Genomic DNA, 22,372 nt, shown 5'->3' on the forward strand with positions numbered 1-22,372 from the left:
ATTTGTGCTGGTTATTAACACGTCCCCATTTTCCACGTATGGGTGTTGGTTGATTGCAGGCTCAGCTTGGGCAGGGCAGTTGCTTAGGCCAGGAGCACATCCCAGAATGTGCCAACCACCTGGGTAGAGTCACAGGATGGTTTGGGTTGGAAGGGACCTTAGATCATTTCCAACACCCCTGCCACAGAGACACCTTCCACAAAACAATTGCTCAAAGCCCCATCCAACCTGGCCTGGAAGACTTACAAGGATGGACATCCACAATTCGGCAACCTGTCCCAGTGCCTCACCGCCCTCACAGTGAAGAATTTCTTCCTAACTCCTACCGGGAGTATCGGAAGTCCTTCCTACTCACACCGGGCTATGGAACGCTAAAAGCCCATCGCCACAGGCTCTCCGGGCTTTGGGCATCGCTTAGGCTCGCGGGTGTCCTGCCCGAGCTCGGAGTGCTTGCAGAAAGCGGCGGCGGCTCTCGGCGGGAGCCCCTCGGTTCCTGCGCCCGGGGCTAAGGGCCAGCGGGACCAGGGAGCGGTCGGCTTGCACACGGCCCTACCCCGGCACCGCAGCCGCCCCGCGCCTCCCTCAGCCCGTGGCACGGCGGGGCCGCTCCGGGCGGCGGCCGGTGGCGTCACAGCGGGGCCCGGCGGGGCCCGCCCCGGCCGGCGCGCGGTCACGTGAGCGGCGGCGGCGGCAGCGTCAGCTGATCGCGGCGCGGCGGCGGCGATGGACTTTCTGCTGGGGAACCCCTTCAGCTCCCCCGTGGGGCAGCGCATCGGTGAGAGCCGCATCCGCGCCCCCCGACCCTCCCCGCGCCCCCGCTCGCCCGTCCGGCCCCGCGCCCCCGGGGGCGTCCGCCGGACCCTTCCTCGGGGAAGCGCTGGCCCCCGCCTCCGCGGCGGGACCAGCAGCGCGCTGGCCAATCAGAAGAGAGTTGTGCTCTGACTGACGGGTGCTGCGGACCAATAGCGGGCGCGCAGCCCGAGGCGGCTCCGCCGGGGGCCCCGCCAGCCAATCCGGGTGCGAGGGGGTCTCGGGGTGGCGAGGTGAAGTTTGCTCACTTAAAGGGGCCGCAGGCCGGTGGTCCGCGCCACGCCCCCCTGCATCGCCGAGCCCCGTGATTGGCTTGGGGCCATTCCCGCCCGCGCCTCTTCGGGGGCTTCGGGGAGCTGCTGATTGGCTGGGCTCCAGCCTGGGCAGCCTATCGCGGCCGGGCGGGAACGGGGCGCGTGAGCCGCGGCGGCACGAGGGGCGGCCGCGAGACCCCGGGGTGTGGGACGGGGTCCGTGAGGGCTGCGGGGACAGCGGGGCTGTGGGGACAGCGGGGCCGTGAGACGGGGTCAGTGAGGGCTTTGGAGACAGCGGGGCTGTGGGACGGAGTCAGTGAGGGCTGCGGGGACAGCGGGGCTGTGGGACGGGGTCAGTGAGGGCTGCGGGGACAGCGGGGCTGTGGGGACAGTGGGGCTGTGGGATGGGGTCAGTGAAGGCTGTGGGGACAGCAGGGCTGTGGGATAGGGCCAGCCAGGCCTGCAGGGACAGCAGTGCGGTGGGGAGAGCGGGGCTGTGGGATGGGGTCAGCCAGGGCTGCGGGGACAGCAGCCTCACGCTGGGCTTGCCCAGTGGGACCAGTGTCCCCTACCCGAAGGACTCAAGCGCTTGGCAGCTGGGGGTGTTTGCCTGCCCTGAGCCTCCCCGCACTGAGCTGTGGGACAAGTGGAGCCTGGCAGGGCCATGCCCTGGCTCCTGCAGCACGAGCTCTTCCATCTGGCTGTGGATCACAGCATGGAGCACCAGCTCCAGCAATGAACACAGCACCCACCCTGTGCCCTGGCAGGCCCACGGGCACATGGTGGGTGTCCTGCAGTCCCTGTGCTCAGGGCAGATGGGGAACATGGGAGAAGGATGTGGCCTGAGAAAGTGGAGCAGAGATGCCACAGTTAGAGAGAAGAAGACCGTCAACAGCCGCACTGGTGTCAGAGCAGGGATGCAGTTCTTAAAATGCTTAGGATGAAGACTCTCTGTTCCTGTGTTGTATTGCCTAAGAGCCTTGAAGTTGTGCTTGAAGGCTGATGCCTATTTAAACTCCATTTGTGAGTTTATGCACTTGCTCATTCTTGCTGTTCGCTGCTTGTCAGACCTTTGCTGTTTGCTGTGAACATCCGGTCCCACATTCATTGGTGTCCTTGCATGGGTGAATAGGAGGCTGTGCCTGGGGTGGGAACAGAGCAAGCAGCTGCTTTAATTAATGCTTTTATTATAATGATTTTAGAGGCTACCCTACAACTGTCCCAAAGTGTGTCCGGGGCATTGTGATGTGCCACTCTGGTGTTGGGACAGATAGGTGAGATCTATTACAGCCAGGTGGTGGAAGGATCATCAGGGAAGACTTTGTGTTATCAAAATCCTCCAGATGATCTTCAGCATACCCCCAGAACATCACATGTTTAATCCCATGTTCTAGGAGAAGCCGTCTCCTGCCCTTTCCTGAATGAATGCTCTTTGTTCCCTCAGTGAGTGTATCAGATATGTCCTTGTGTTTGGGTAGAGGCAATCTGAAAGTTGCCTCACAGATCTTCTGGTCAGTCTAGTAACCAGATTGTAAGTGGGTTATACCTCTAGGCTTTGTTTCATTAAATAAGGGATTCCCAAGCATCAAACCAACAGCAAAGAAGAGGAAAAAAGAAAAGATATTTCAAAAGTGTCTGAGAGGATGTGAGAAGCAGAGGTGTGATTCTAGGGAGTTCTTACTGACTGGGGGTTTACTGGGGTTATGTAAGTCGAAAGAAGTGGAGGAATTACAGCATATGAGAAAGGAGCTCTCTGGAGGACTTGAAAGGGGTGGTGATTGAAAATATGAATATGAACATTGCCTATCAACATCCTGAGGATGTGGATTAATGCTATCTCCCCTGCTTAATTTGGGACGCAAACATGACTTCCCCAAACTCGTTTGGTAGGTCTGTGTCAGCTGCGTGTCCAGCCCCTGAGCACCAAACCTGCACAGTGCTGCTGCCCTGGGCTGTCTGCAGAAAGATAATGCTGCGTCCTTGCAAATCATTTGGGCAAAGTCACGTACACTTGATAGAGCTTATAAAGTCTAAAATAGCTTTAGATGAAGGCTAAGGGGAAAAAAAAAGTCCTCTGTGGCCACTGCAGCAATGTTCTCAAATTCCTTCATTAATGTTAATCTAGTAAGACCCATTTATTTTGCTGACTAGGAAAGCAATGCTCAGATAATCTCAGTGATCTGTCACAGAATGAGTCAGTTGCAGAGGAGTAGGTTTTCTAGTTTCTTACTCACAGTTCTGAGATTTAGTCACAAAAGTTGCCTCTCCTGCTTTTGCACTGTGATGTCTCTTCCCAGGAGGAATACAGACTCACTTGTTTGGGGTTTTTTGTATTTGCTTCTGTTGTGTGGTGGGCTTTTTTAAAGTGGGAAAATTTCCAAAGAGTGATAAAGCATCATAGTTCAGATTCCCCTCTGGAAAGGGAAATCCACTATGCCTCCATCTAGGAGCTAAGAGAAGCTTTTATCCATTTTCAAAATGGAAAAAATCTAATTCCAAGGAAGTGAATTGTCTCTAAGTGAGAGAATGGAGAAGAAACCACCAAGTGAGCTCTCTCCTCACCCTGGAAGTCTAAAATAACTAGTAATTATAGCAATACCAAAAGGGACACAGGCAGGTTATTTCAGTGAGTGAGGGCAGGCAAGGGATAGAAGTAACGGTGTAGCACAGAGATGACACAGATGTTTTTTATGGATGGGGGTTATTTTAAGCATGAGGACCAGGAAAAGTCGAGGCTGCAAAGAGGGAGCAAGTAAGTAAGGCTCCTGGGTGAGGAAGAGAGGCAGATGCAAAACAGCGTACCAGAAAAATCACCACAACCTTTCGGATCCCACCTTGCAGGTGTTGCTGCACCCCTCTGTGGGCTCTGTGGGTCCCTGCAAGGTTGTGCTTCTCAAAAAGGCATTGCCTTGTCTTCTGTGCCTCCTCTGTCTGGAGGAAAAGGGGCAAACACAGCAGCTGAAGAGTCACTTGATCCCTGAGAATTTGAGCTGATTCACAGGACAGGAGCAGGAGTTCAGAGACACACATACCCACAGCACAGTGTCAGCGCAGTCTGTGTCCATCACCATCCTTGAATTAGGTTTGGAGCTGTATCTCTGGTGTCTCTGGAATGCACGCTGTGCTCTCAGGCTTTGGGGGAAGGATACAGCTAAATGGTGAAGTCCTGACAGAGCTGGTGCTGAAGTTCCCTCAAGGGAAGTAAAAGCATGAGGCTTGTACAGGATGCTGATTTGGGCCTGTGAGTTTGTGACCTGAAATGAAGTTGGAAGAAGGAACATCTTGCATTGCTTTCTGCTGAGCCTAAGCTGTCTTATGCCATGAACTGCTGGTGTCCTCAAACACCTGTTGAAATGGGTGAGAAGGTGTTTGATGCTTTGCTGAGGAACTTAGAGCCAGCAAGAACACTGCAGGGAGCACTGTTTGAAGGCTTCACTTGGAGGAGGGGCAGAGCATATCACAGGCAAAGGATTTCTGAGCAGCATCTGGCTGGTTATGGGTGCTTCAGGTGTGGGGTGGGGAGCAAAGGGGACAGGAGCCTGCACAATACCTTCTGTCCCTGGCTCCTGTACTTCCCCACACTTCTGCAGTGCCAGTGTGCTGCTGCAGGGACAGCTGAGTGGGATCCCCAGCTGCACAGTGCGCTCTCCCCTGCCACCAGAGCACACACAACAACCTTGAAAAGAAGCAAACTTGTGAAATGTACTCATAGCACAAAGCAGTGTACAGATCCTTTGCGCCAGTTATGCCAAGTGTTTGGAGTTCTTTGTTATCTGCTGGTTCCAAATAACTTTTATCAACTAGCTGCAGTCAGCAGGAGCACATCCAGTGCCATGCAGGAAAAGAGTCCATGCTCTGGTTCAACCCCTACCACAGTCCTGTGTGGTTCTGGGTCCATCTGAGCAATTTGTGAGGCAGCAGACTGGAATCAGACAAACCCCAATGCTGTCACACCCGGGGAGCCGGACTGGCTGCCAGAACAATGTGGCTTTGGAGCAGCCCCGTGAAGGGCCTCCTGTACATTCAGCAGCCAATGCTTTGGGGCTTGGAGGGGGAATGGCATTCACAGGCTCATGATAACCTCTGCCAGGGGAATTCTCTGCTGCAGGTCAGGCTCAGCTGGTAACACACACAAGTAGATGCTGCCTGATGACCACCAGGCAGAGTGCTGGGTGTGTGGCAGTGCCCTGCCTCCTGTGCTCGCTCTTTTTAGGGACTTGTCGCTGTCCCCAGCCATCCCAGGCTCAGATTTCGTGCGGAGCAGACAGCTCATGTGCTAATTACAGCTCATGAAATGGGGCCAGCCACCCTGATCCTTCATGTGACTAATTAAACTTTGTTTCCTTCCCTTCTGCAGGCTTTACAGAAGGGCAAAGTTCAGGATTTTGGATATGAACTCCATATCTTACTAGGCTTGGACAGCCCCTTACAGCTTGGAAGAGAGCAAGGAGGATTAGAAGGGCATTAGCTCCAGTTTTCCCAATGCCAGCTAGGCCAGGCCTTAATTTGTACTGGGTAAATTCAAGCCTTTTGTCCTTGGAATTGCCTCAGGGTCACATTCCTGTTTTCCATATGCTCTAATACTGTTCTTCCAGCTTTGCATTTTGTGACCCTGTGTTGTGTTTATGGCAGGTTTCCTGCAACTCTTCCTTGATGAGTGTATGATGTTGATGAGGGGTGATGGCAGCAGGATGGCCACGATATTGTGGGGTAACGGGCAGGGTGTGTCACTTCCGAGGAAGCCCAGTTTTCCCCTAAATGGCCAGGCAGGTGAAGGAACACACATGGTTTATTTACATTCCTTTCTGAAAAGTAAACCTGCTGCTTGACCTTGGCAGGATTGGTGCATTTGGAGGGAAAGGGTGGTGGGGGAGCAGGTTACAGCGTGCCACCAAACATTGGGAAGTGAGGAAAGGGAGTTTGCAGATTAAATTCATGTTTGTGTACAATGTGAAGGAAGGTTGGGGAGATTTGAACAGCAAGGATTGATGGTTAAATGCAGGTTTTATTTTGTCCTTTGTTTTTTCTGTAGCTCAGAGCTTCCAAGCAGGCTCAGCCCTGTTCCCAAGTTGTGGGTTTTTCCTTCCATGTGAAATGAGAAGAGTGGATGTAGACTTCACTTTTGGCAGAGCAACCCCTGTGTAGTGGATTTCTGTGATTCATTGCCAGTGCAGCAAACAGTGCAGGGAAACTTGTGACTTGTTCAAACCATGATGTGTCATGAGCAGGGGATCCTGGAGGAGAGTGCAAGTGAGGGGGGCTTTGTGACCACATGATCCAAACCCGTCAGACTGACCTGAGCTAGAACCGGCCTACCAGCACAGCTGCTGTCCCAGGGCAGGAGGAACCCTGGAGCTCTGTACTGTGTCCTGATCCCAAAGGAACACCAGTGGAAAATATTTTCCTTCATGTGTTACCACAGTTTCCCCCATTGGCTGGTACATGCCCTGGTGCACCAGACATGCCTATTGCCCTGGATGTATTCTCCACCAGATCACCCGGTGCAATCCTTCCTCCTGTGCCTCACTGAGGAAGCTTGGATCTGCCAGAGATAAGGATCCCTATGTAAAGTTAATACTCAAAGTGACAAAAGTTTACCTGAGTCAAGGAACCTTAAGTTTATTCCAGTAATAGCCAGATCTTTGGAAAGGTGGAAGAGCATCAATAACAGTCTGCCACTCTCCTTCCCTGTCTGCCCTCTTCTATCTGGCTGTGGCCACAATGTCATCACCATAATCACTGTGTAATCAATGCATTCTGTAGCCAACAGAAAAGGTGGTGGCTGGATTGTGATAAGATGCAGATAGCTTCACAGTGTGGTGTGCAATCTGTGGGAGGGACACGTGTATAAGAGGCTGCATTGCACAGTGCTGTGAACAGCTCTGTGCCTGACCCTAAACAGGACATGATGGATGTGCTTACCCAGACAAGAGTTAAAAAATCTTCTTCCTGTGCTAGGGCCTTATCTCATTACTGTGTGAATGGGCATTTAATTTCATTCCTACACAGGGATCATTAGCTGCTGGGTCAAAAGCAGAAAAAGGCAGCTCTGCAGAGGAAGGACCTCTCTAAAGGGGTAGAGGACCCACAGCAGTGAGGGAGAGCCGCAGATTTTGCAGGGACAGCAGTTTTGAAAATGCAGGCATTTCTGTAAGTACCTCACTAGGACTGAGCTCTCCTGAAGAGCACCTGGTAAGTGCTGAACAGGTCTGGCCAGTTTTAATTCTCTTGCCCCAGTGCTAAGTCAAGGGTTTTGTAGGATGAGAGAGCTGGAAAGGATGGTTCTTGTCATCTGCTTGCCATTAGCTGTGTCTGTGTTTCCCTGTGGTCTTGGGAGTGCCTGGGTCCTTCTGGCCCCACTGGCCATTCTCTGGGTGCACACATACTGGTGGTGTTCCTGAAGGCATCAGTCAAAGGCATGGCTAGGACTGAGACATGGATGATTACAGGGTGAGGCATTGGTGCTCCCAGTAATAGCTGCTCATTTCCCAAATCTCTGCCTTGAATAAATAACATCAAGGCTGACTGAGGAATTCCTAATTAAAGGGGACACAATCAAAGCTGGAACAATATTACTTTGACTTCAGCCTGCAGTTTGCTTCTGCCCACACTCCCTAGAGGCCAGAAGTTCAGGGGAAAGGTGTAAATATTAAACAAGAGAAACCCTGCTTTGGTTTTCTACATTTGCTTGTTTGTTTTTATAGAGCTGGTGTACAAAAAAAAAAGGGGGACGGATTCTTTTGTCTCCTTATGTGGTATAAACCAAGAATTTGAGCTATTGGCATTAGATCTGTATCAGGGTAAGTGAGCTGAACTCAACAGTTTCTGGCCTTGCAGGAACAAAGCAAATAAGCCCCCTTTTCCTTAGCTGTGGAGCTGAAGTTATGCTGAGCCCCTTCCCTTCATGCACAGGATACCAGAGGTCACACAGAGTCTGTTTGTAGTGTCAGTAGCATTGGTGGGCAAAGCTGGGCACCCACCATCCCAGCAGTGTGCTCTGCCATGGTGACACCTAGTGGGGAGCACTTGGTGACCCACATTTTGCATATGAATTTGCCTCCTTATATTTTGTAGTGGCAGCGAGGGAGAAGCAGGCTGGGGTCTGGGGCCTTGTGAGAGCTTAAGAGTGCCAAGGCTGCTCTTCACCTTGGTTTCTGTTTTCCAGAGAGAGCGACCGATGGCTCCCTGCGGAGTGAGGACTGGGCTCTCAACATGGAGATCTGTGACATCATTAACGAGACTGAAGAAGGGTAAGGGAGCCTGCAAGGGCCCATATGCAGTGGCAAGTCCCTGAATTCCCTGGAACACCACATCCCTAGGCTGCAGTAGTAGCATGCACTGCTGGAGGTAATAAGCTAGGCTTCCCAGCAATCCCTGAGACAGGACTCTGCTAGGAGACCTAGAGACGTAGCAAAGCTGTCAGAGCATTTATTAGATGCTTTTCTATAATCTTGGTGAGTGCTAGGAGCCATTCAAACAGGCCTTCAAGGTCCCCAGACAACCCTCTGTTCAAGCCAGGCTGCCTCCCATCTCCTGAAGGCATATTTGCATTTCTTCCACTTTGATTTATTCCCCCTTCATACCCTTCTCTTTCTCTCCTCTGGGAATGTAAAAATCTAAAGGCTGGTGACTGAGAGAAGAAGGGGAAATCTCAGGCTGCTATTCAGTTCTCTTACTGTGCCAGTCTTTCTTGGGTTTCTTCTCAGGTATTTTCACGTACAGTCACTCAAAAACACACAAAGTGGGTGGGGGAGCTCTTGTCTCCCTCTCCCTACAGGGAGATGTTCATCAATCTGCCAGACTTGTTAACTCAGGAGCTGGGGATTTGTCACTGAATTCAAGGGAGAGTGCTCCTTCTCACAGTGGAGATGTCAGGAGCAGCATGTAAAAAAGAAGGTGCTACATGGAATAAAACGTGTAGGTTTCACTCCTGCTGTCCTACCCCACAGTGATGTTGACAGAGGATTAGCAAGCCCAGTTTTCAGCTTCACATGTATGGAAACAAAGTCAAACACCTCTACTTACAGATCTGTCACCACTCCTTTTCCACTGTCTCCACGGTGCAAATGCATCTGTCTCTGTCCACAGTTCTCAGGCCTGAGCTGTGGCTGCTTTCAGGTCTGGGCACCTGATACACAGCTGGACAGGCTCTCCCATTGTCCTGCTAAGGCCCATCCTCTGACACCAGGCTGCCCCACAGGCCAATACACTTCTGCCTCCTCACTGAGTCAGTGTCTCCACCCCACTTTTCTCCTCCAGCACCGCTGCTCTTCCAACTCAGCTTCTCTTCCTGTGCTCTGAATCTGGTTCATTTGTGCCCTCTTAAGACTACAGTGGACTGAGACCATGGTGTTTCTCCCCTCTGAGGATGGTTAATGAGGGCCTGCTATACTGTTGCTCTCTTACCCACCTGCCCCATACAAGCAAGATTTTGCCAGTGTGTCTCTCCTGCAGCCTCCTTCTCTCCAGGGAAATGTTAAACAGCTCCTCTTTGAGTAACACAGGAATTGCTGCAGATTGGTCTCTCCTTCCTGTTTGTAAGCCTTGCCGAGCTTTTCTGTGATCTCCTCCTCTTCAGTCTCTCTGCCATGGGATTTTGCTCTACCCCCCAGGAGTGTGTTTCTAGCATTGTTTTTACTCTGTTCTCTCTTGTGTCCTGAACACCTTGCCCTGTTGCAGACATCAGCACAGAGACCTCTAATTTCAGTAATAGCACTCAGGGACAGGGCTTAATGGTGGATTTTGCAGTGTTAGGTTTATGGTTGGACTTGATGACCCTAAAAGGTCTTTTCCAACCTAAGCGATTCTATGATCAACCAACCTCGCTCCTCTTGCAGAGCCACAAGCAAAAGCTGCTTTACCAATCACTGCTTCAAGCCATGCTGAAAACATGGTGAAGAGGGACACCCGCTGAGTATAAGGCATCCAGAACCTATGGCTGTTTTGCTTTGCCTCAACCTTTTGATGATCTTTCTTCATCTCATTTCTCCTTCAGGCCCAAAGATGCATTCCGAGCCATTAAGAAGAGAATTGTAGGGAATAAGAACTTCCATGAAGTTATGCTGGCTTTGACGGTGAGCAGTGCTCTGTAATACCCTGCTGTAAAGCTGAGTGCTGAACACAGGTTTAAGCATACATGCTGAACAGACTCATGTACCTAAAGCCAGTAAGGCAAACACATGAGGACAGAGAAGGCTACAGCTAATGCTTCATTGCCTTTGAAGGTCCTAGAGACCTGCGTCAAGAACTGTGGCCATCGTTTCCACGTCCTTGTGTCCAGCCAAGACTTTGTAGAAGGTGTCCTGGTGAGAACAATCCTGCCAAAGAACAATCCACCTGCTATAGTGCATGACAAGGTGCTGACCCTCATCCAGGTGAGCCAAGAAGTGTGAGCATCTGCACCATGCAGACAGTATGTGTCTTTAGGTGTTTGTACAGAAGGCTGTTGTATATGCTGATGGGCTGTACTGTCTCTTCTTCCCCAGTCCTGGGCGGACGCCTTCCGCAGCTCTCCAGACTTGACTGGTGTTGTTGCCGTCTATGAAGACCTGAGACGGAAGGGTTTGGAGTTCCCCATGACTGATCTGGACATGCTGTCACCTATCCACACACCACAGAGGGTATGGGAGCATTGCTGAAGAGAAGAATGTCGGGCAGCTGCCATTCTGGAGTGATGGGGGGATTTTAGGAACTCTGTCTTGAATTTAGAGGGTGTTTGGGTGGTGAGATGTGAGAAGCTCCAGGATAGCCAAGAGCTGTTGGGACCAGTTGGGGAGCTGCCATCAATATTTCTCCTCTAGTTGCACTGTCCTGCCAAGTGTGTGTGTCTAACATTTCCTTCTCTCTGTCACTTTCCCCACCTTTGTAGACTGTGTATAGCTCCAACTCTCAATCTGGACAGACCTCACCTGCAGTCAACTCCCCTCAGCAGATGGAGTCCATCCTCCACCCTGTCACCCTGCCCCCTGGGAGAGGCACATCCAGCGACGCGCCCATCACACCCACACCCGAGCAGGTGAGTTGGACACAAGTCCCAGGATGTTGCTGACCCTTCCTGTGTTTGAAGCTATTTCACAGACGCTGCTCTGGGACTGCAGTACTGGTCCTGCCCCAGCCTCTGTCTTCAAGGAGCTGTTCCTCTAAGGCACAGTCCTTTGAGAGCTCCCCAGAGCTCCATTGTGGTCACAGTGATGAACTGGGATACTGCAACCAACATTTGCCTAAGACAGGGCTACTTGCAGGTAGAGGGAAGTGGGGTGCTGAGACATGATGCCTCCTTATCATCTTTGTTTATCTTGCCTCACTGCTTACTTTATATGAATCAACCCTATCTGGCTATGTGGTTTCCAAAGGCTTGGGCTTCCTCACTTGTTTCCCCATCCTCTTTTCTCCTTCCTCACCCTGACTTCATACAACACCATGTTCAGCACCAAACCCCTAGCTGTCAGTACTTTGCATTTCCCTTGCAGAACAGAGGGTAGAAACTGTTCTAAAGAGGCTCATCAGCAGCTTGTAAACCAGAGGACTAAAGCTTCAACTGCACACTTAGCTGAGGCTCTCCTGTTGAATAGGAATTAATTGTTTTCCCCTGTCTTACACCACTTTGGAAGTTAAACCATTTAAATGGCTATCACATGGGAGCTGTTAGCTGAGGAGAGATTTGAATCATACCAGCAGCCTGTGCTGGCTATTAAAAATCAAGGCTAGACTGGTGGCCGAGATCCCAGGTGAGGGCCTGGCATCTGCTACCAGCAAATGAATTTGATGGTAAGTCATGGAGGGGTTTCCTGCTGGGAGCTCCTGAGAGCTAAAATGAGTGGTGACAAATGAACTCCCCCGTGGCTGTGAACAGGCATGCACACGTGGTGCCATTCCCTGCCTTCAGGGCTACCTCAGCCGTGTCCCGAGCCTCCCCTGGCAGAGCTGTCACTCCACTTTGCCTTTGCAGATCGGGAAGCTGCGCAGTGAGCTGGAAGTGGTGAATGGGAACACAAAGGTGATGTCGGAGATGTTAACAGAGCTGGTGCCATCCCAGGCCGAGCCTTCTGACTTGGAGCTGCTGCAAGTAAGAAACCCTGGGCAGGGTGGAGGGCTGGCACCTGCAGCACAGTTTAGCAGTGACTTGATGGACTGAGGCACAATGCATGCCAGGTGTGGGGAACAACTGGACAGTTAACTGTGGGGCTTATCAGGAAGTGAAGGGATAAAGAAGACACAAGGACAGTAGAGTTTCAATGGTGGATGAAAATTGCATTGCCAAGGCTGGAATTATTTCACAAGGGAGTTTGTAGTCCCCAAGGGCCTTTCTTTCTGGGTGATGTGTAATACAAAAAGCATACAATTATTCCATGTAAAGCTTAGACTCAATTTACCTCTCACACCAAATATTTGTTGCCCATCAGCAGTTCCTGATAGATCCCAGTAGCCTCTGGAATCTGTGTTCCAGTCAGAATTCCAAATTTGTGAGTGCTTAGCCGTAGTGTGACCTTTGTGGGTGGTGACTTGCCCTGCTTTGAACAGGAGCTGAATCGGACATGCAGAGCCATGCAGCAGCGAGTCCTGGAGCTGATTCCCCGTGTCCTCCATGAGCAACTCACTGAGGAGCTGCTCCTCATCAATGACAACCTCAATAACGTGTTTCTGCGCCATGAAAGGTACCTCTCTCCTCCCCTCTCTTCCCTGCTCTCCCACAAGACTTTACTGCCCTTGAAGGCTGCCTATCCCACCCTTTTGATCTGCCCAAGAGTGTAGTACTTGAGATGTATCAGTCTGTATCGTCCATCTTTGAGAACAAAGCCAAATGTCCTCAATTTTTGCTGACTGAGTCCTGCCCCTTCAAAACTGCTGTGTAAGTTCTTGATGGGGTATAAAGATGTCCCTGTGGCATAACCCAAAAGAAGGAGGCAACTGCATGGAAAGAGCTGGTTTTCTAGCTCTGAGACAGGTGGAGACAGAAAGAAATTGCCCAGATGGGATCAGCACTGCTTTTTTTTTTCTTCCATTTCAACAAACACATCTTTGCTAATTCATCCCCAGATGAACTGTAAAGGAGAGCTGTTACTTACAAGTAACTGTGGAAGATCCTAAGAAGCTTTCTCACACCACCTCTCAGGAGACATCAATTCTATGGGTCTTGCTATGGTATCTTGAGGGGAAATTGGGCACTGAGCCATAGTTCCCCTTTCCTAGTGGGTAGGAAAGGGCAGACTGTGCCAAGTCTTACAAAAAATCTCTTGGGCTGTGGGTGAATGAGCCCACACTACTGAAATGCATGCTGTCACCCTTCCTGCAGGTTCGAGCGACTTCGGACAGGACAGCCTGTTAAGGTAACTCAGAGCAACTGTCCCTCTCTGCAGCTTGGTTTGCATCCTGCAGGTCCAGCAGTGCCCTGCTGACTTGCAGGGAGGTTCAGTCTGCCCCATTTAGAAATGGTGGGCTTTGCTTTCCCAGCCAAGCTGCACCAAAGCACCTGGTACATGGGACACTTCATTTCCCACTGCAAACCTCTCCTGCCCTGCCCAAAGAGCAAGAGCGGAGCAGTAGCAGTTATAGTTATATAGTTATTGAATAATGAGATTCCAATTCCCCTATGAGCCTACTCTGAGCACTACCCTGTCCTCTGAACCAGCATTCACCCTACTTACTGGCATCCAGCAGAGCTGGGAGGCTGGCTACCCAGGCATATGCTGCCCTGGGACACTATTCCTAGCCAGTTCTCTGATCACTGTCCCTCTTCTCCCTCTTCACAGCTGATATGTTTCAATGGGTGCAGAAGGGCTTTCCTCTCCAGTATCAATGAGCTAGGATTGTAGAGTCAGGGTATCCAAGCTTCAGAAACTCTCCACCATCTTCTTTTTTCTTCTTCCAAAGGCACCAAATGAGGCAGAGAACAGCTTGATTGACCTGGGACCCAATACTCCTTCAGCACTGAAACAGCCTGAAGTCACCAGCAACCTTTCCTCTCAGCTGGCTGGAATGAGTGTGTTGCTATGCGGTTTTTCCCTCAGTCTTTATCCTGTGCTGCTTTGAAAATCCTTTCCTGCCCTTGAATCATCTCCCAAAATTATTTAGTCAGATTCCTAGTGTAACCTAGAGAAATGCCGTGTGTTTTCAACTAACAAACTCATGAAGAAACTTATATATGCCCCAAGGCGCTCAAGCATTTGTCTTGGCATCCTCACCTCACATAGTGCAGGAGGTGGCCATGACTTAAGAAGGATGTCAGCATTAGTCTGGCTAAGGATCCGGCCTTTGGCAAGACTGGGGATAAAGTTGCTCCTTCTGCAATGCCTGGCAGCGTTGCCTACTTGCCTCTCTTGCTGTGTGGTGTCAGGTTCACCACTGAGGTCTGGGAGAAGCAGAGCAGCTGAAGCTATGCTGCAAAGGCAGCCATGAGCATATTGGGCCCAGGACCCAGGATTTGACAGGTTGTTTACTCAAAAAACCTGAGGGGTCCTGGGGGTTCTTCAAGACCTACCAACAGCCTACATAGCACTGCCTGGATGCAGTTGCAGAAAATTGGCACCAGACTGTTTTTACAGACAAGCCAGCTGAGATATTTTTCAAGTCAAGTGTTTTTCAGATGATGCCTGAGTCATGAAAATCCACTCATCTGTCTCAGAGGTGCTTGCCCAGAAGCACAGGTTATTTTCTTCCAGAGGTTATGGAGCAATTCCCTCCAGAGTTTTCTAAGATGGTCAGGAACATCTAGCCTCCAGCATCGGTAAATTGATGCTGCTGCTTCTGTCTGAAACTGAGCCAAAAATATCTACTGAGTGGGCAAAGAAATAGCTTCTGTTACTTCACCCACGACTGCACACATGCATAGACTGTGCTGCAGCTAAGGAGCAGGATGGAGGAGTGGGCCTAGAGTAGTTTAGCCCATTCTGATGACAGTTTTCCATCCAACACTCTCCAAGCCCACAGTCCTCCCTTTACTGTCCTGCACTGCCTGCTCACCCTGCTCTGTCTCCCACAGACCTGGGCTCAAGCAGTGTGAGTGCAGGGCTGCACTCCCTCGACACTTCTGGCAAGCTGGAGGAAGACTTTGACATGTTTGCCCTGACCCGTGGCAGCTCGCTGGCTGAGCAGCGCAAAGGGTGAGTAGGACAGCTTGCTCTGTCCTTTCTGCCTTCTTGCAAAGGACAAGGGCTCAGGGAAAATGGGGCTACACCCTGACCAGCAGCAGCTCCTGGGAGACAGCAGGATGAAACAGAAATGCTCTTCACACACACAGTGTTTGTAGCACGACCTCTGTGCTCCCAGTCCTTTTTCCTGCTTCCATCATCTCCCCTTCATGGCGTCCTCTGGGTATGGGGAGAAGGAATTGGTCTCCCACATGTTCTGGGAGATTCAGTGTCTGGGAATGAAGGTGTGAAGTGGGACTGGCTCAGTTTTCTTGTTTGCCTCTGAAGTCATCTGTCCTGACTGGGGTGATGTTGAATTTGGGAATTGCTGAGTACTGATTCAACCTAATAGAGTATTGAGCTGGAGTGCAGGAAGAGTGCAGTCAGTTGTGGCTTGCAAGAGGGCACTGTTCTGTGCCTCGGCTTCCCTGTTGGCAAGTGGGGACTGATGATTCTTCTTCCATGGTGGATTTGAGAGCTCCTGGTGTAAAGCACTAAGAGCTGGTGCTTTACTCTCCATAGTGCTGGCTGAACTAAAGAGGCCTTCTCCACTGCAGAGTGGATTCCTGAATCCTTGTTCTGGAGGAGCTGGCAAGAGCTGTGCTGACCAGATCCGCTGGGTTTATAGACTGGCTGATCTCACGCTGCTTTGCCTGGCAGAGCCATTCACTGCTCTCCATAGAGTACCAAGCAGCAGAGCTCACAGGCCCATCACTGCCTCCAGCCCTCCAAGGCCTGTGCTCCTGCACTCCTGCAGCCACTGGAGTGCCTTGTTCTGCAGCTGGCCAGTAGCAAGTTAAGGTCTCTTACACGTGGCAAGTTAAGGTCTGCTAATGATGTTTGCTTCCATTCCTCTGCCTCAGACTGCTTCTGGTAAATGTGGTGGGGAAACCCAAGGCCCACACATGACTTCATGTGTTTTGTCCCTGGGTTTCCCCACTGCTTTTACTGTGGGTTGTGCTGCCTGAGGACAGAGGCAGTCCAGCACAAAAACAACACAGCACCCAGTCTGGGGCTGAAACCAGAGCCACTGGTATGTGCTCAGTGCTGGAGTTCTGGACAGAGGTGGAATTGTATCCTCTCTGCTGTAGCACAGTCCGAGGCTTATGATCTCTGCACAAGTAACAAGACATCTTCTATTTATTCCTGCCTGCACTTGCACTCCTGCCAGGTAACCTCTAGTGGCTCTGGCTTCACATTTCACTGAGAGCCTCTGCTCTCAGTGTCTCCCTCCACTTGAACAGACCCATTGCTCTACAGCTCCCAAACAGGACGTGCTGGCAGAGCCTCTGGGGTTTGTTCTTGACCCCCCATGCTTCATGTGTGTCTCAGTGAGGGAGTGCTTAAGGCACTTCAAGCCTTTCCTGCCATTCTTCCTCATCAGTGGCATGATAGCAGCGCTGTACTTCATCCTGGATGCCATTGTCCACAGCGGCCCCTTCACCGATGAGCACTTCTTTGAGAAGTTTGAGCGGCGGTGGCCCAAGCCCCTGGCCCCCAACAAAAACAGCTCCACTTGATGGTCTGCTGGATCTGTGGGATGGGGCCTGGGAGCAGCTGGAGGGGAAACTTGTGGAGAGTTTCTGTGAAAGGCTTCATTTTCCTAGCATGGAGAGTTTTCCCCACTCGGCATGGATCAAACGGTGACGTGTGGCATTGTCATGTGCAGTAGCAGCCTAGAGGGGACACAGGATTGGGATGAGGGAAATTATGGGTGAGACATGTCTGTGTGTGGAAAGAGGTTTCTGTAGTGGTGCGTTTGGAGACTTGGAAGCAGCACTAAGCTCTTCTGATCATCCAGTCTCACTTATGGCCAGAATAGCCAGTGAACCTCTGCCACCACCACTTCTTACATGGTATTAGTTAAAGAGCTGGTTTTGAGCTGTTTATGTCTGTGAAGATAGGTGAGTATGTAGGTGAGGGCCTGTTGCTCAAATCCTTTCTGAAATATCTGTAATATTCTGTTCAGTCTGTGTTAGTTTTTTCTCTTTATATTCCACCCCAAAGAAGGTGAGTGTTGTGGGTAATGCACCTAGCTCTGTAAGTCTGTGTCTTGATTTTCATACAAGTCCTTGTCATCCTTCTGTCACTGTGCCAGGGCTGTGCTGTTGTATCCCACAATGTTCCAGGGAGTAGATTGGTCTGTTTTGTGGTGGGCTACACCTATAACCAGGGCTTTGCATACCTTTCTAGAAGCTCTTGGTAGCAGAATGACAAGGCATGAAAAGTTGTGCGGTCAATTTAGGAGTTCCTCCTCTTCACTCTCAGGCATCTCATCAGCCTGTTGTCTCCCTCTCTGATTCCAGGGTAAAGTATGAAGACCCCCAAGCCACCAAAGGCCTTGCTGGTGCCCTGGATGCCCGGCAGCAGAACACGGGAGCGGTAAGTGGCCACAGCTTTTACTGCATCACCAGGAATGGGAGTAACCTCCTGGCTCACCAAGGAAGTAAGGGTGCTGTCTGTTGGGAAAAAGTCAAGTGATGATGACTCCCAGTCTCCACCAACCTGCATTTCCTAGCTGGGCTGCATACCTCATTCTTTAAAGCCCTGAGGTGAGGAACTGTGAAAAGTCTGGGGTTGCCTCAGGCAATTGAAGGATGTCCCTCCTCAGGGAAACTTCCACCTGGAAATGCATATTTTATTCCTCTTCAGTAGATTTCTATGTCCAGTCACCTTCTCTCCGCAATCAGAGAATTAGTAAATTCTTTCCCCCACCTTAACCCCATTGCCTCCCCTCTCCCTCACACTGCAATGCAGACTCTCTGTCATCCAGGGGGAGTCTGGTGCCTCTAGTGATGGAGCCCAGCTGACAAAGTGGATGATGCGTCAAGGAATGGTGAGATCTGAGGTGGTGGAGGGCCAGCAGGGAGGGAGGAGGCTGGGGCTGCTGAAACAGAAGCATCACTGGCACAGCACATGAGGATGCACAGCAGACATCAGCAGATACTGCTAACTGAAATGGAGCAACCCTGGGCTGGGCCAGTAGTGGAGACTAGGCTTGGGAAGGAAGCAGGCAGTGTGCCAGTCCTTCCTCAAGTAAACATATGCATAGGAAAAAATGCTAGGAGCTCTGTGGCCAAGAGAGCATGTGCCACTTTGAGCTAGAGGATGGCCTGTTTTGGGGTGGGTGTCTGAGGCAGAGGCAATAGCTGGTGGCATCACCAGGGTGGCTGCTACCATTCATTCTCCTTACAGCCTCTCCTTCTTAACACAAGGTGCCTTGTTTGAAGGAAAACACATTCTGACTTTAACCCTGTTGAAGGCCTCCTCCTGTAATTAATGATTGAGCTTTCAGGCATTTGAATTTGGTCTTTTGGCAGCAGGAATTCCTGCAATTACATTTCCTCAGGCACGCAGAGGCTTTGACAGCTCCTGGTTCTGAAGCTTGTTAGCCTGTCTTCCTGTAATGGGCACAGCCCAGGCTGATGTCTGCTCTAGGAAGTTTCCCCACATGCTGTACAGTTGGCTTGAATGCACTTGTACCCCAAAGAGATCCTCTCTGGGCAGGCAAAGCCAGTTTGCTTTGAAACTTCCCTAATCTCACACATCCTCTTCCGTTCCCATTCATCCATCTGGCAGCTGTGATAACTATCTGTGCTTGTTCCCTGGTTTGAGGAAATCTGTCTTTGGTACGAAGGTGTTGCTCTTTTTCTTGGTCTTGGTGTTTCCTGAGGGCAAGGGAGCTATATATATTAGAAAACTAATAAATAAGTTCCCACAAATACTCTCTCATTCTTCTGCTTGAGGAGCCTCTAGCAAGGACTGCTTCTTGCTCAGTTTTGTTCAGGAGCTCATGGCTGGAGAAAAGGATCTGGGGTTTTGAATCAGACTTTGTTTCTTTCAAGGTTACCTCTGTCCACTAGGAATATGTCTCTTTGCTGTTTAAATTGACCAGGGCTATGAATTCTTCTGAGCTAGCCTCATCCCTACTGGAAGTAAAATTTAATTGTAGATGACTTCCTCTTTGATGGGTCCTTTTCAGTAGTTTGGTGTGATATCAAATCCTGCTGTGCTCCATGATCACACCAGGGAATCAGTTCTTGGCAGGTGTCTTTCCCCCTTTGTGTGCTCTCAGATCTGGCACCTCCAATATCTTCAGCATTGCAGACTTTGACATCAGACTGTCACTGGTTTCTAGAGGGAGAAGGTGTAGAGGAATGCATGTCTCTTGTTCTCTGGCTGCCTACACAAGCAGACAGCTTCCACCTAGTGGGTCCTCACCAAAAAGCAAAGTCTGGTCCAGTCCTAGAATCCCAAAGCCATCCACCAAACCACAGATGCTTTTAATGGCATGTATCCTGGAAACTGCGTGTCTGGGCATGGATGGCACAGAGGAAGCAGGTAAGCAATGGCACTGATAGCTGGCACCAGCTGGATTTGGATGGGCCTGACCTGACTGAACAGTGGAGTGAGAGGCTGAGCTTCTGAGTTGGGCTTTCTTTTTGCATTGCAAATCCATTCCAGTGGATTTACTGGAACATCCTCTATTTTCTTGGCCTCACTGCCCTTTTTCTTTCTGTCCCAGGTACCAGTTCCTCAAGCCAATTTCATGGAAGACATAGAAAAGTGGCTCTCCACTGACGTGGTAAGTAAGGGGCTGCCTTCTTGGAGCCAGCAGTCCTGCTGGAGTTTCCTGTGGGGCTGGACTTCAGGCAGTGTATAACAGCACTGTCATCCCTGAATGTGTGGCACAGACTGCTGGGAGGGACCAGGGAAAGAAAAGCCAGGGACACAGGCTTTGGGATACCACAACAGCATCATCAGCCTTCTGGGAGCCACAGCTAATGAACTGAGGGCCCCTCCAACATGTCTGTACTGTGGAAGTGGGGGAAACGCTGTCCTGTCTCTCTGTGAGCAAAGAATCACATCTGTGAAATGCCTTTACCTACCTTCTTTCTAACCGTGCCCTTCTCCTTCTCTGCTAGGGAGAATCAGAGGATCCAAAAGGTGTCACCAGTGAAGGTGAGATGTGCCAGCCAGCCCTTGTCTTAATTGTTCCTGGCAGCACATTGGCTTTTCCACAAACCTCCCTCTTTGCTAATGCTCTGCTCTTCTCTTGCCCTCAGAGTTTGACAAATTTCTGGAAGAGCGAGCGAAGGTTGCAGACCGCCTCCCCACTTTGTCCAGCTCCTCAGCAGGGACATCCCTCTCCCCTCCTGCTGCCAGCCATCATCAGAAGCAAGCAAAGGAAGATGATGCTATGTTTGCCTTGTGAATGCTAAGGACTGGTGTGCTGTGGAGCAAGAGGCTGTGTGTGCTGTTTTGCTTGCTTCCAACCAGGGGCCAGCAGAGGAAGGACTCTGTCCCCTTCCTCCATTCTCTTCCTGTTTTACCTTTGAGTTGTTTTTATTTTTAAGCTGCTTTCAGACTTCAGATAATCTTTGTTGTGTTTAGGGATATCATACAGTAGACTTGTAAAGGGGGTTTCAAAGCTGCTAGAGAATGTGGGAGTTCAGTGGGCTTTTCTTTTTATGGTACAGAGTGGGCAAAGCAGAAGAAGCTCCGGAAGAAGCTCCCCCATCCTACTCTCCAGTGAGGTAGTTAAGAGATCTTGCCCAAGAAACAGGAGAGGCTGCAGTCTGCTGCTGAAATCATTCCTGCCTGCCTCTTTCCTCACCCCTCCCCTAGAATGTATCTCCAGCCCTCTGCCTGCCAGTGTTAGACTGGAAAGCAAGGGGATGTGAAGCATTACTGGTGGCCGAGGAGGAACACTAATAATGGTAGAGGGACCCTGTTGCTCTAACCTCTCTTGCACAAGTGCTTGTGGTATGCAACACCTTCCCACTCACAACCCCTTCTCTTCCTCTTCCTCGCCTCCCTTTCCCCATCAGTTTATCCAGAATCCTGCCCACAGCCCAGATGTTTCCATTGCACAGCAGCCAGTCGTCCAAGCCCTTGGCAGCACACAGGACTGCAAGCGGTACCCTAGGCTGAAGGGGCTCTCTCCCATGGGGCAGGATGTGCCTTCAGCAAACTATTTGCAGTTAATTTAATTCTCCATTATCCTACTTTTATCCCACCTACCTCCCTCTCTCCCTTTCACTGATGCCTTCCACCACATTGTGCTTTGGTGTGGAGAGTCCCTCTGAGGCAGGCCAATGCTACCAACTCCCTTGGGATGGCTGTGTGTGCCAGGGTCACAGAGCTGCGTCCCCCTAAAGCAGGAGGCCCTTCCATCAGCACTGTTACACCAGTGGGAACGTGCTGTTGCTGCAGAAGCTTGTTCAGCTAGTGACATCAGTCATCTCATGTCAGTAAAACAGCCCTGCAGCAGCCAGAAGTTCATCTGCACACGGGGAGAAAAACCCTTCAGAGCAAACTGCACATGCTGCCCCCTTGTAAATGAAAGGCAGGGAGGAGGGTGCCAAGCTCAGGGCTCCTGCTCGTGGGATTTCTTGTTGAGCGTGGGAGAGTTGTCTTTTTTTACTGCACATTAAAGGAGCAAAGACTTGAGCCTCCCTTGAAGGCATGGTGTGTACTGTCAGTGCTGCTGTGGGGAGAAGAGGGATGAAACCATGCAGCCACATTTGCTTTCCATGAAAAGGCAAGGGCACTGGTGCTGAGAGGAGAACAGCATGGGGGCTGAGAGTGCTCCCTGCTTTTTACTACAGTCTTGTGGAGAGGTGATTACAGGCTGTCTCAAAATAGCAAGAGGGTGAGCTACGTCCTCTCCTTTCCCTCTGTGTCATGTGACCACATCTGAATACCCACCTTGGAGCCCATAAGTCACTTATAAAGACATGCAAGAAATACATTTGCTACTAAAGGGCCCTCTGGTATCCACAGGACATCCTTAGTTGTCCCTATACCATCTCTCCAGTGTCATCCTCAGTTGTTCCTATACCACCTCTCCAGTGTCCAGCTGAGTGGGAGCTGTGGGAGGGATCCTTTAAAGGAAGCTGAGTAGATTTGAAAATGTCATCTGAAAAAAGGCAAAAGGGCTGAGCTTCCCCTGCTGGAGCACGTGCAGGAGAGGAAGCAAGAGGAGGGTCATGATGGAACACAGGCTGGTTCTGTAACTGTGGGGCCAGAAAGGCCTCCAGAAGAAGCAAGGCCCAGCCCTCTGGCCAGTTCCTGGCCTTGGGCTGGCTGCCTCAGCTGGGAAGGAAGGACTCCTGGTGCCCCATCAGCATTTGTGCACCATACCAGCCTGTTCCACTGGTGATGCTTTAACACTGGTTT

General features: G+C 50.8%; 1 protein-coding gene across 2 annotated transcripts; it reads left to right on the forward strand.

The window, feature by feature from the left end:
- The first annotated feature begins 687 nt into the window (after window positions 1-687).
- On the forward strand, window positions 688-21,643 carry TOM1 (target of myb1 membrane trafficking protein). 2 transcript variants are annotated; one of them, XM_058023098.1, is made up of 15 exons: window positions 688-775; window positions 8,230-8,314; window positions 10,060-10,138; window positions 10,289-10,438; window positions 10,550-10,684; window positions 10,933-11,079; window positions 12,013-12,129; window positions 12,585-12,718; window positions 13,357-13,390; window positions 13,935-14,043; window positions 15,043-15,163; window positions 17,497-17,572; window positions 19,716-19,775; window positions 20,116-20,152; window positions 20,257-21,643. In XM_058023098.1, exons 1-15 carry the CDS (start codon window positions 724-726, stop codon window positions 20,403-20,405), a joined length of 1,485 nt encoding a protein of 494 aa, XP_057879081.1. In that variant the 5' UTR covers window positions 688-723; the 3' UTR covers window positions 20,406-21,643. The 2 variants fall into 2 exon arrangements, with proteins under 2 accessions (XP_057879081.1, XP_057879082.1); XM_058023099.1 differs by lacking the exon at window positions 688-775 and adding an exon at window positions 7,145-7,214.
- Window positions 21,644-22,372: the final 729 nt, after the last annotated feature.

Source organism: Melospiza georgiana, chromosome 4 (assembly GCF_028018845.1).
Source record: "Melospiza georgiana isolate bMelGeo1 chromosome 4, bMelGeo1.pri, whole genome shotgun sequence".
Classification (NCBI taxonomy): Eukaryota; Metazoa; Chordata; class Aves; order Passeriformes; family Passerellidae; genus Melospiza; species Melospiza georgiana.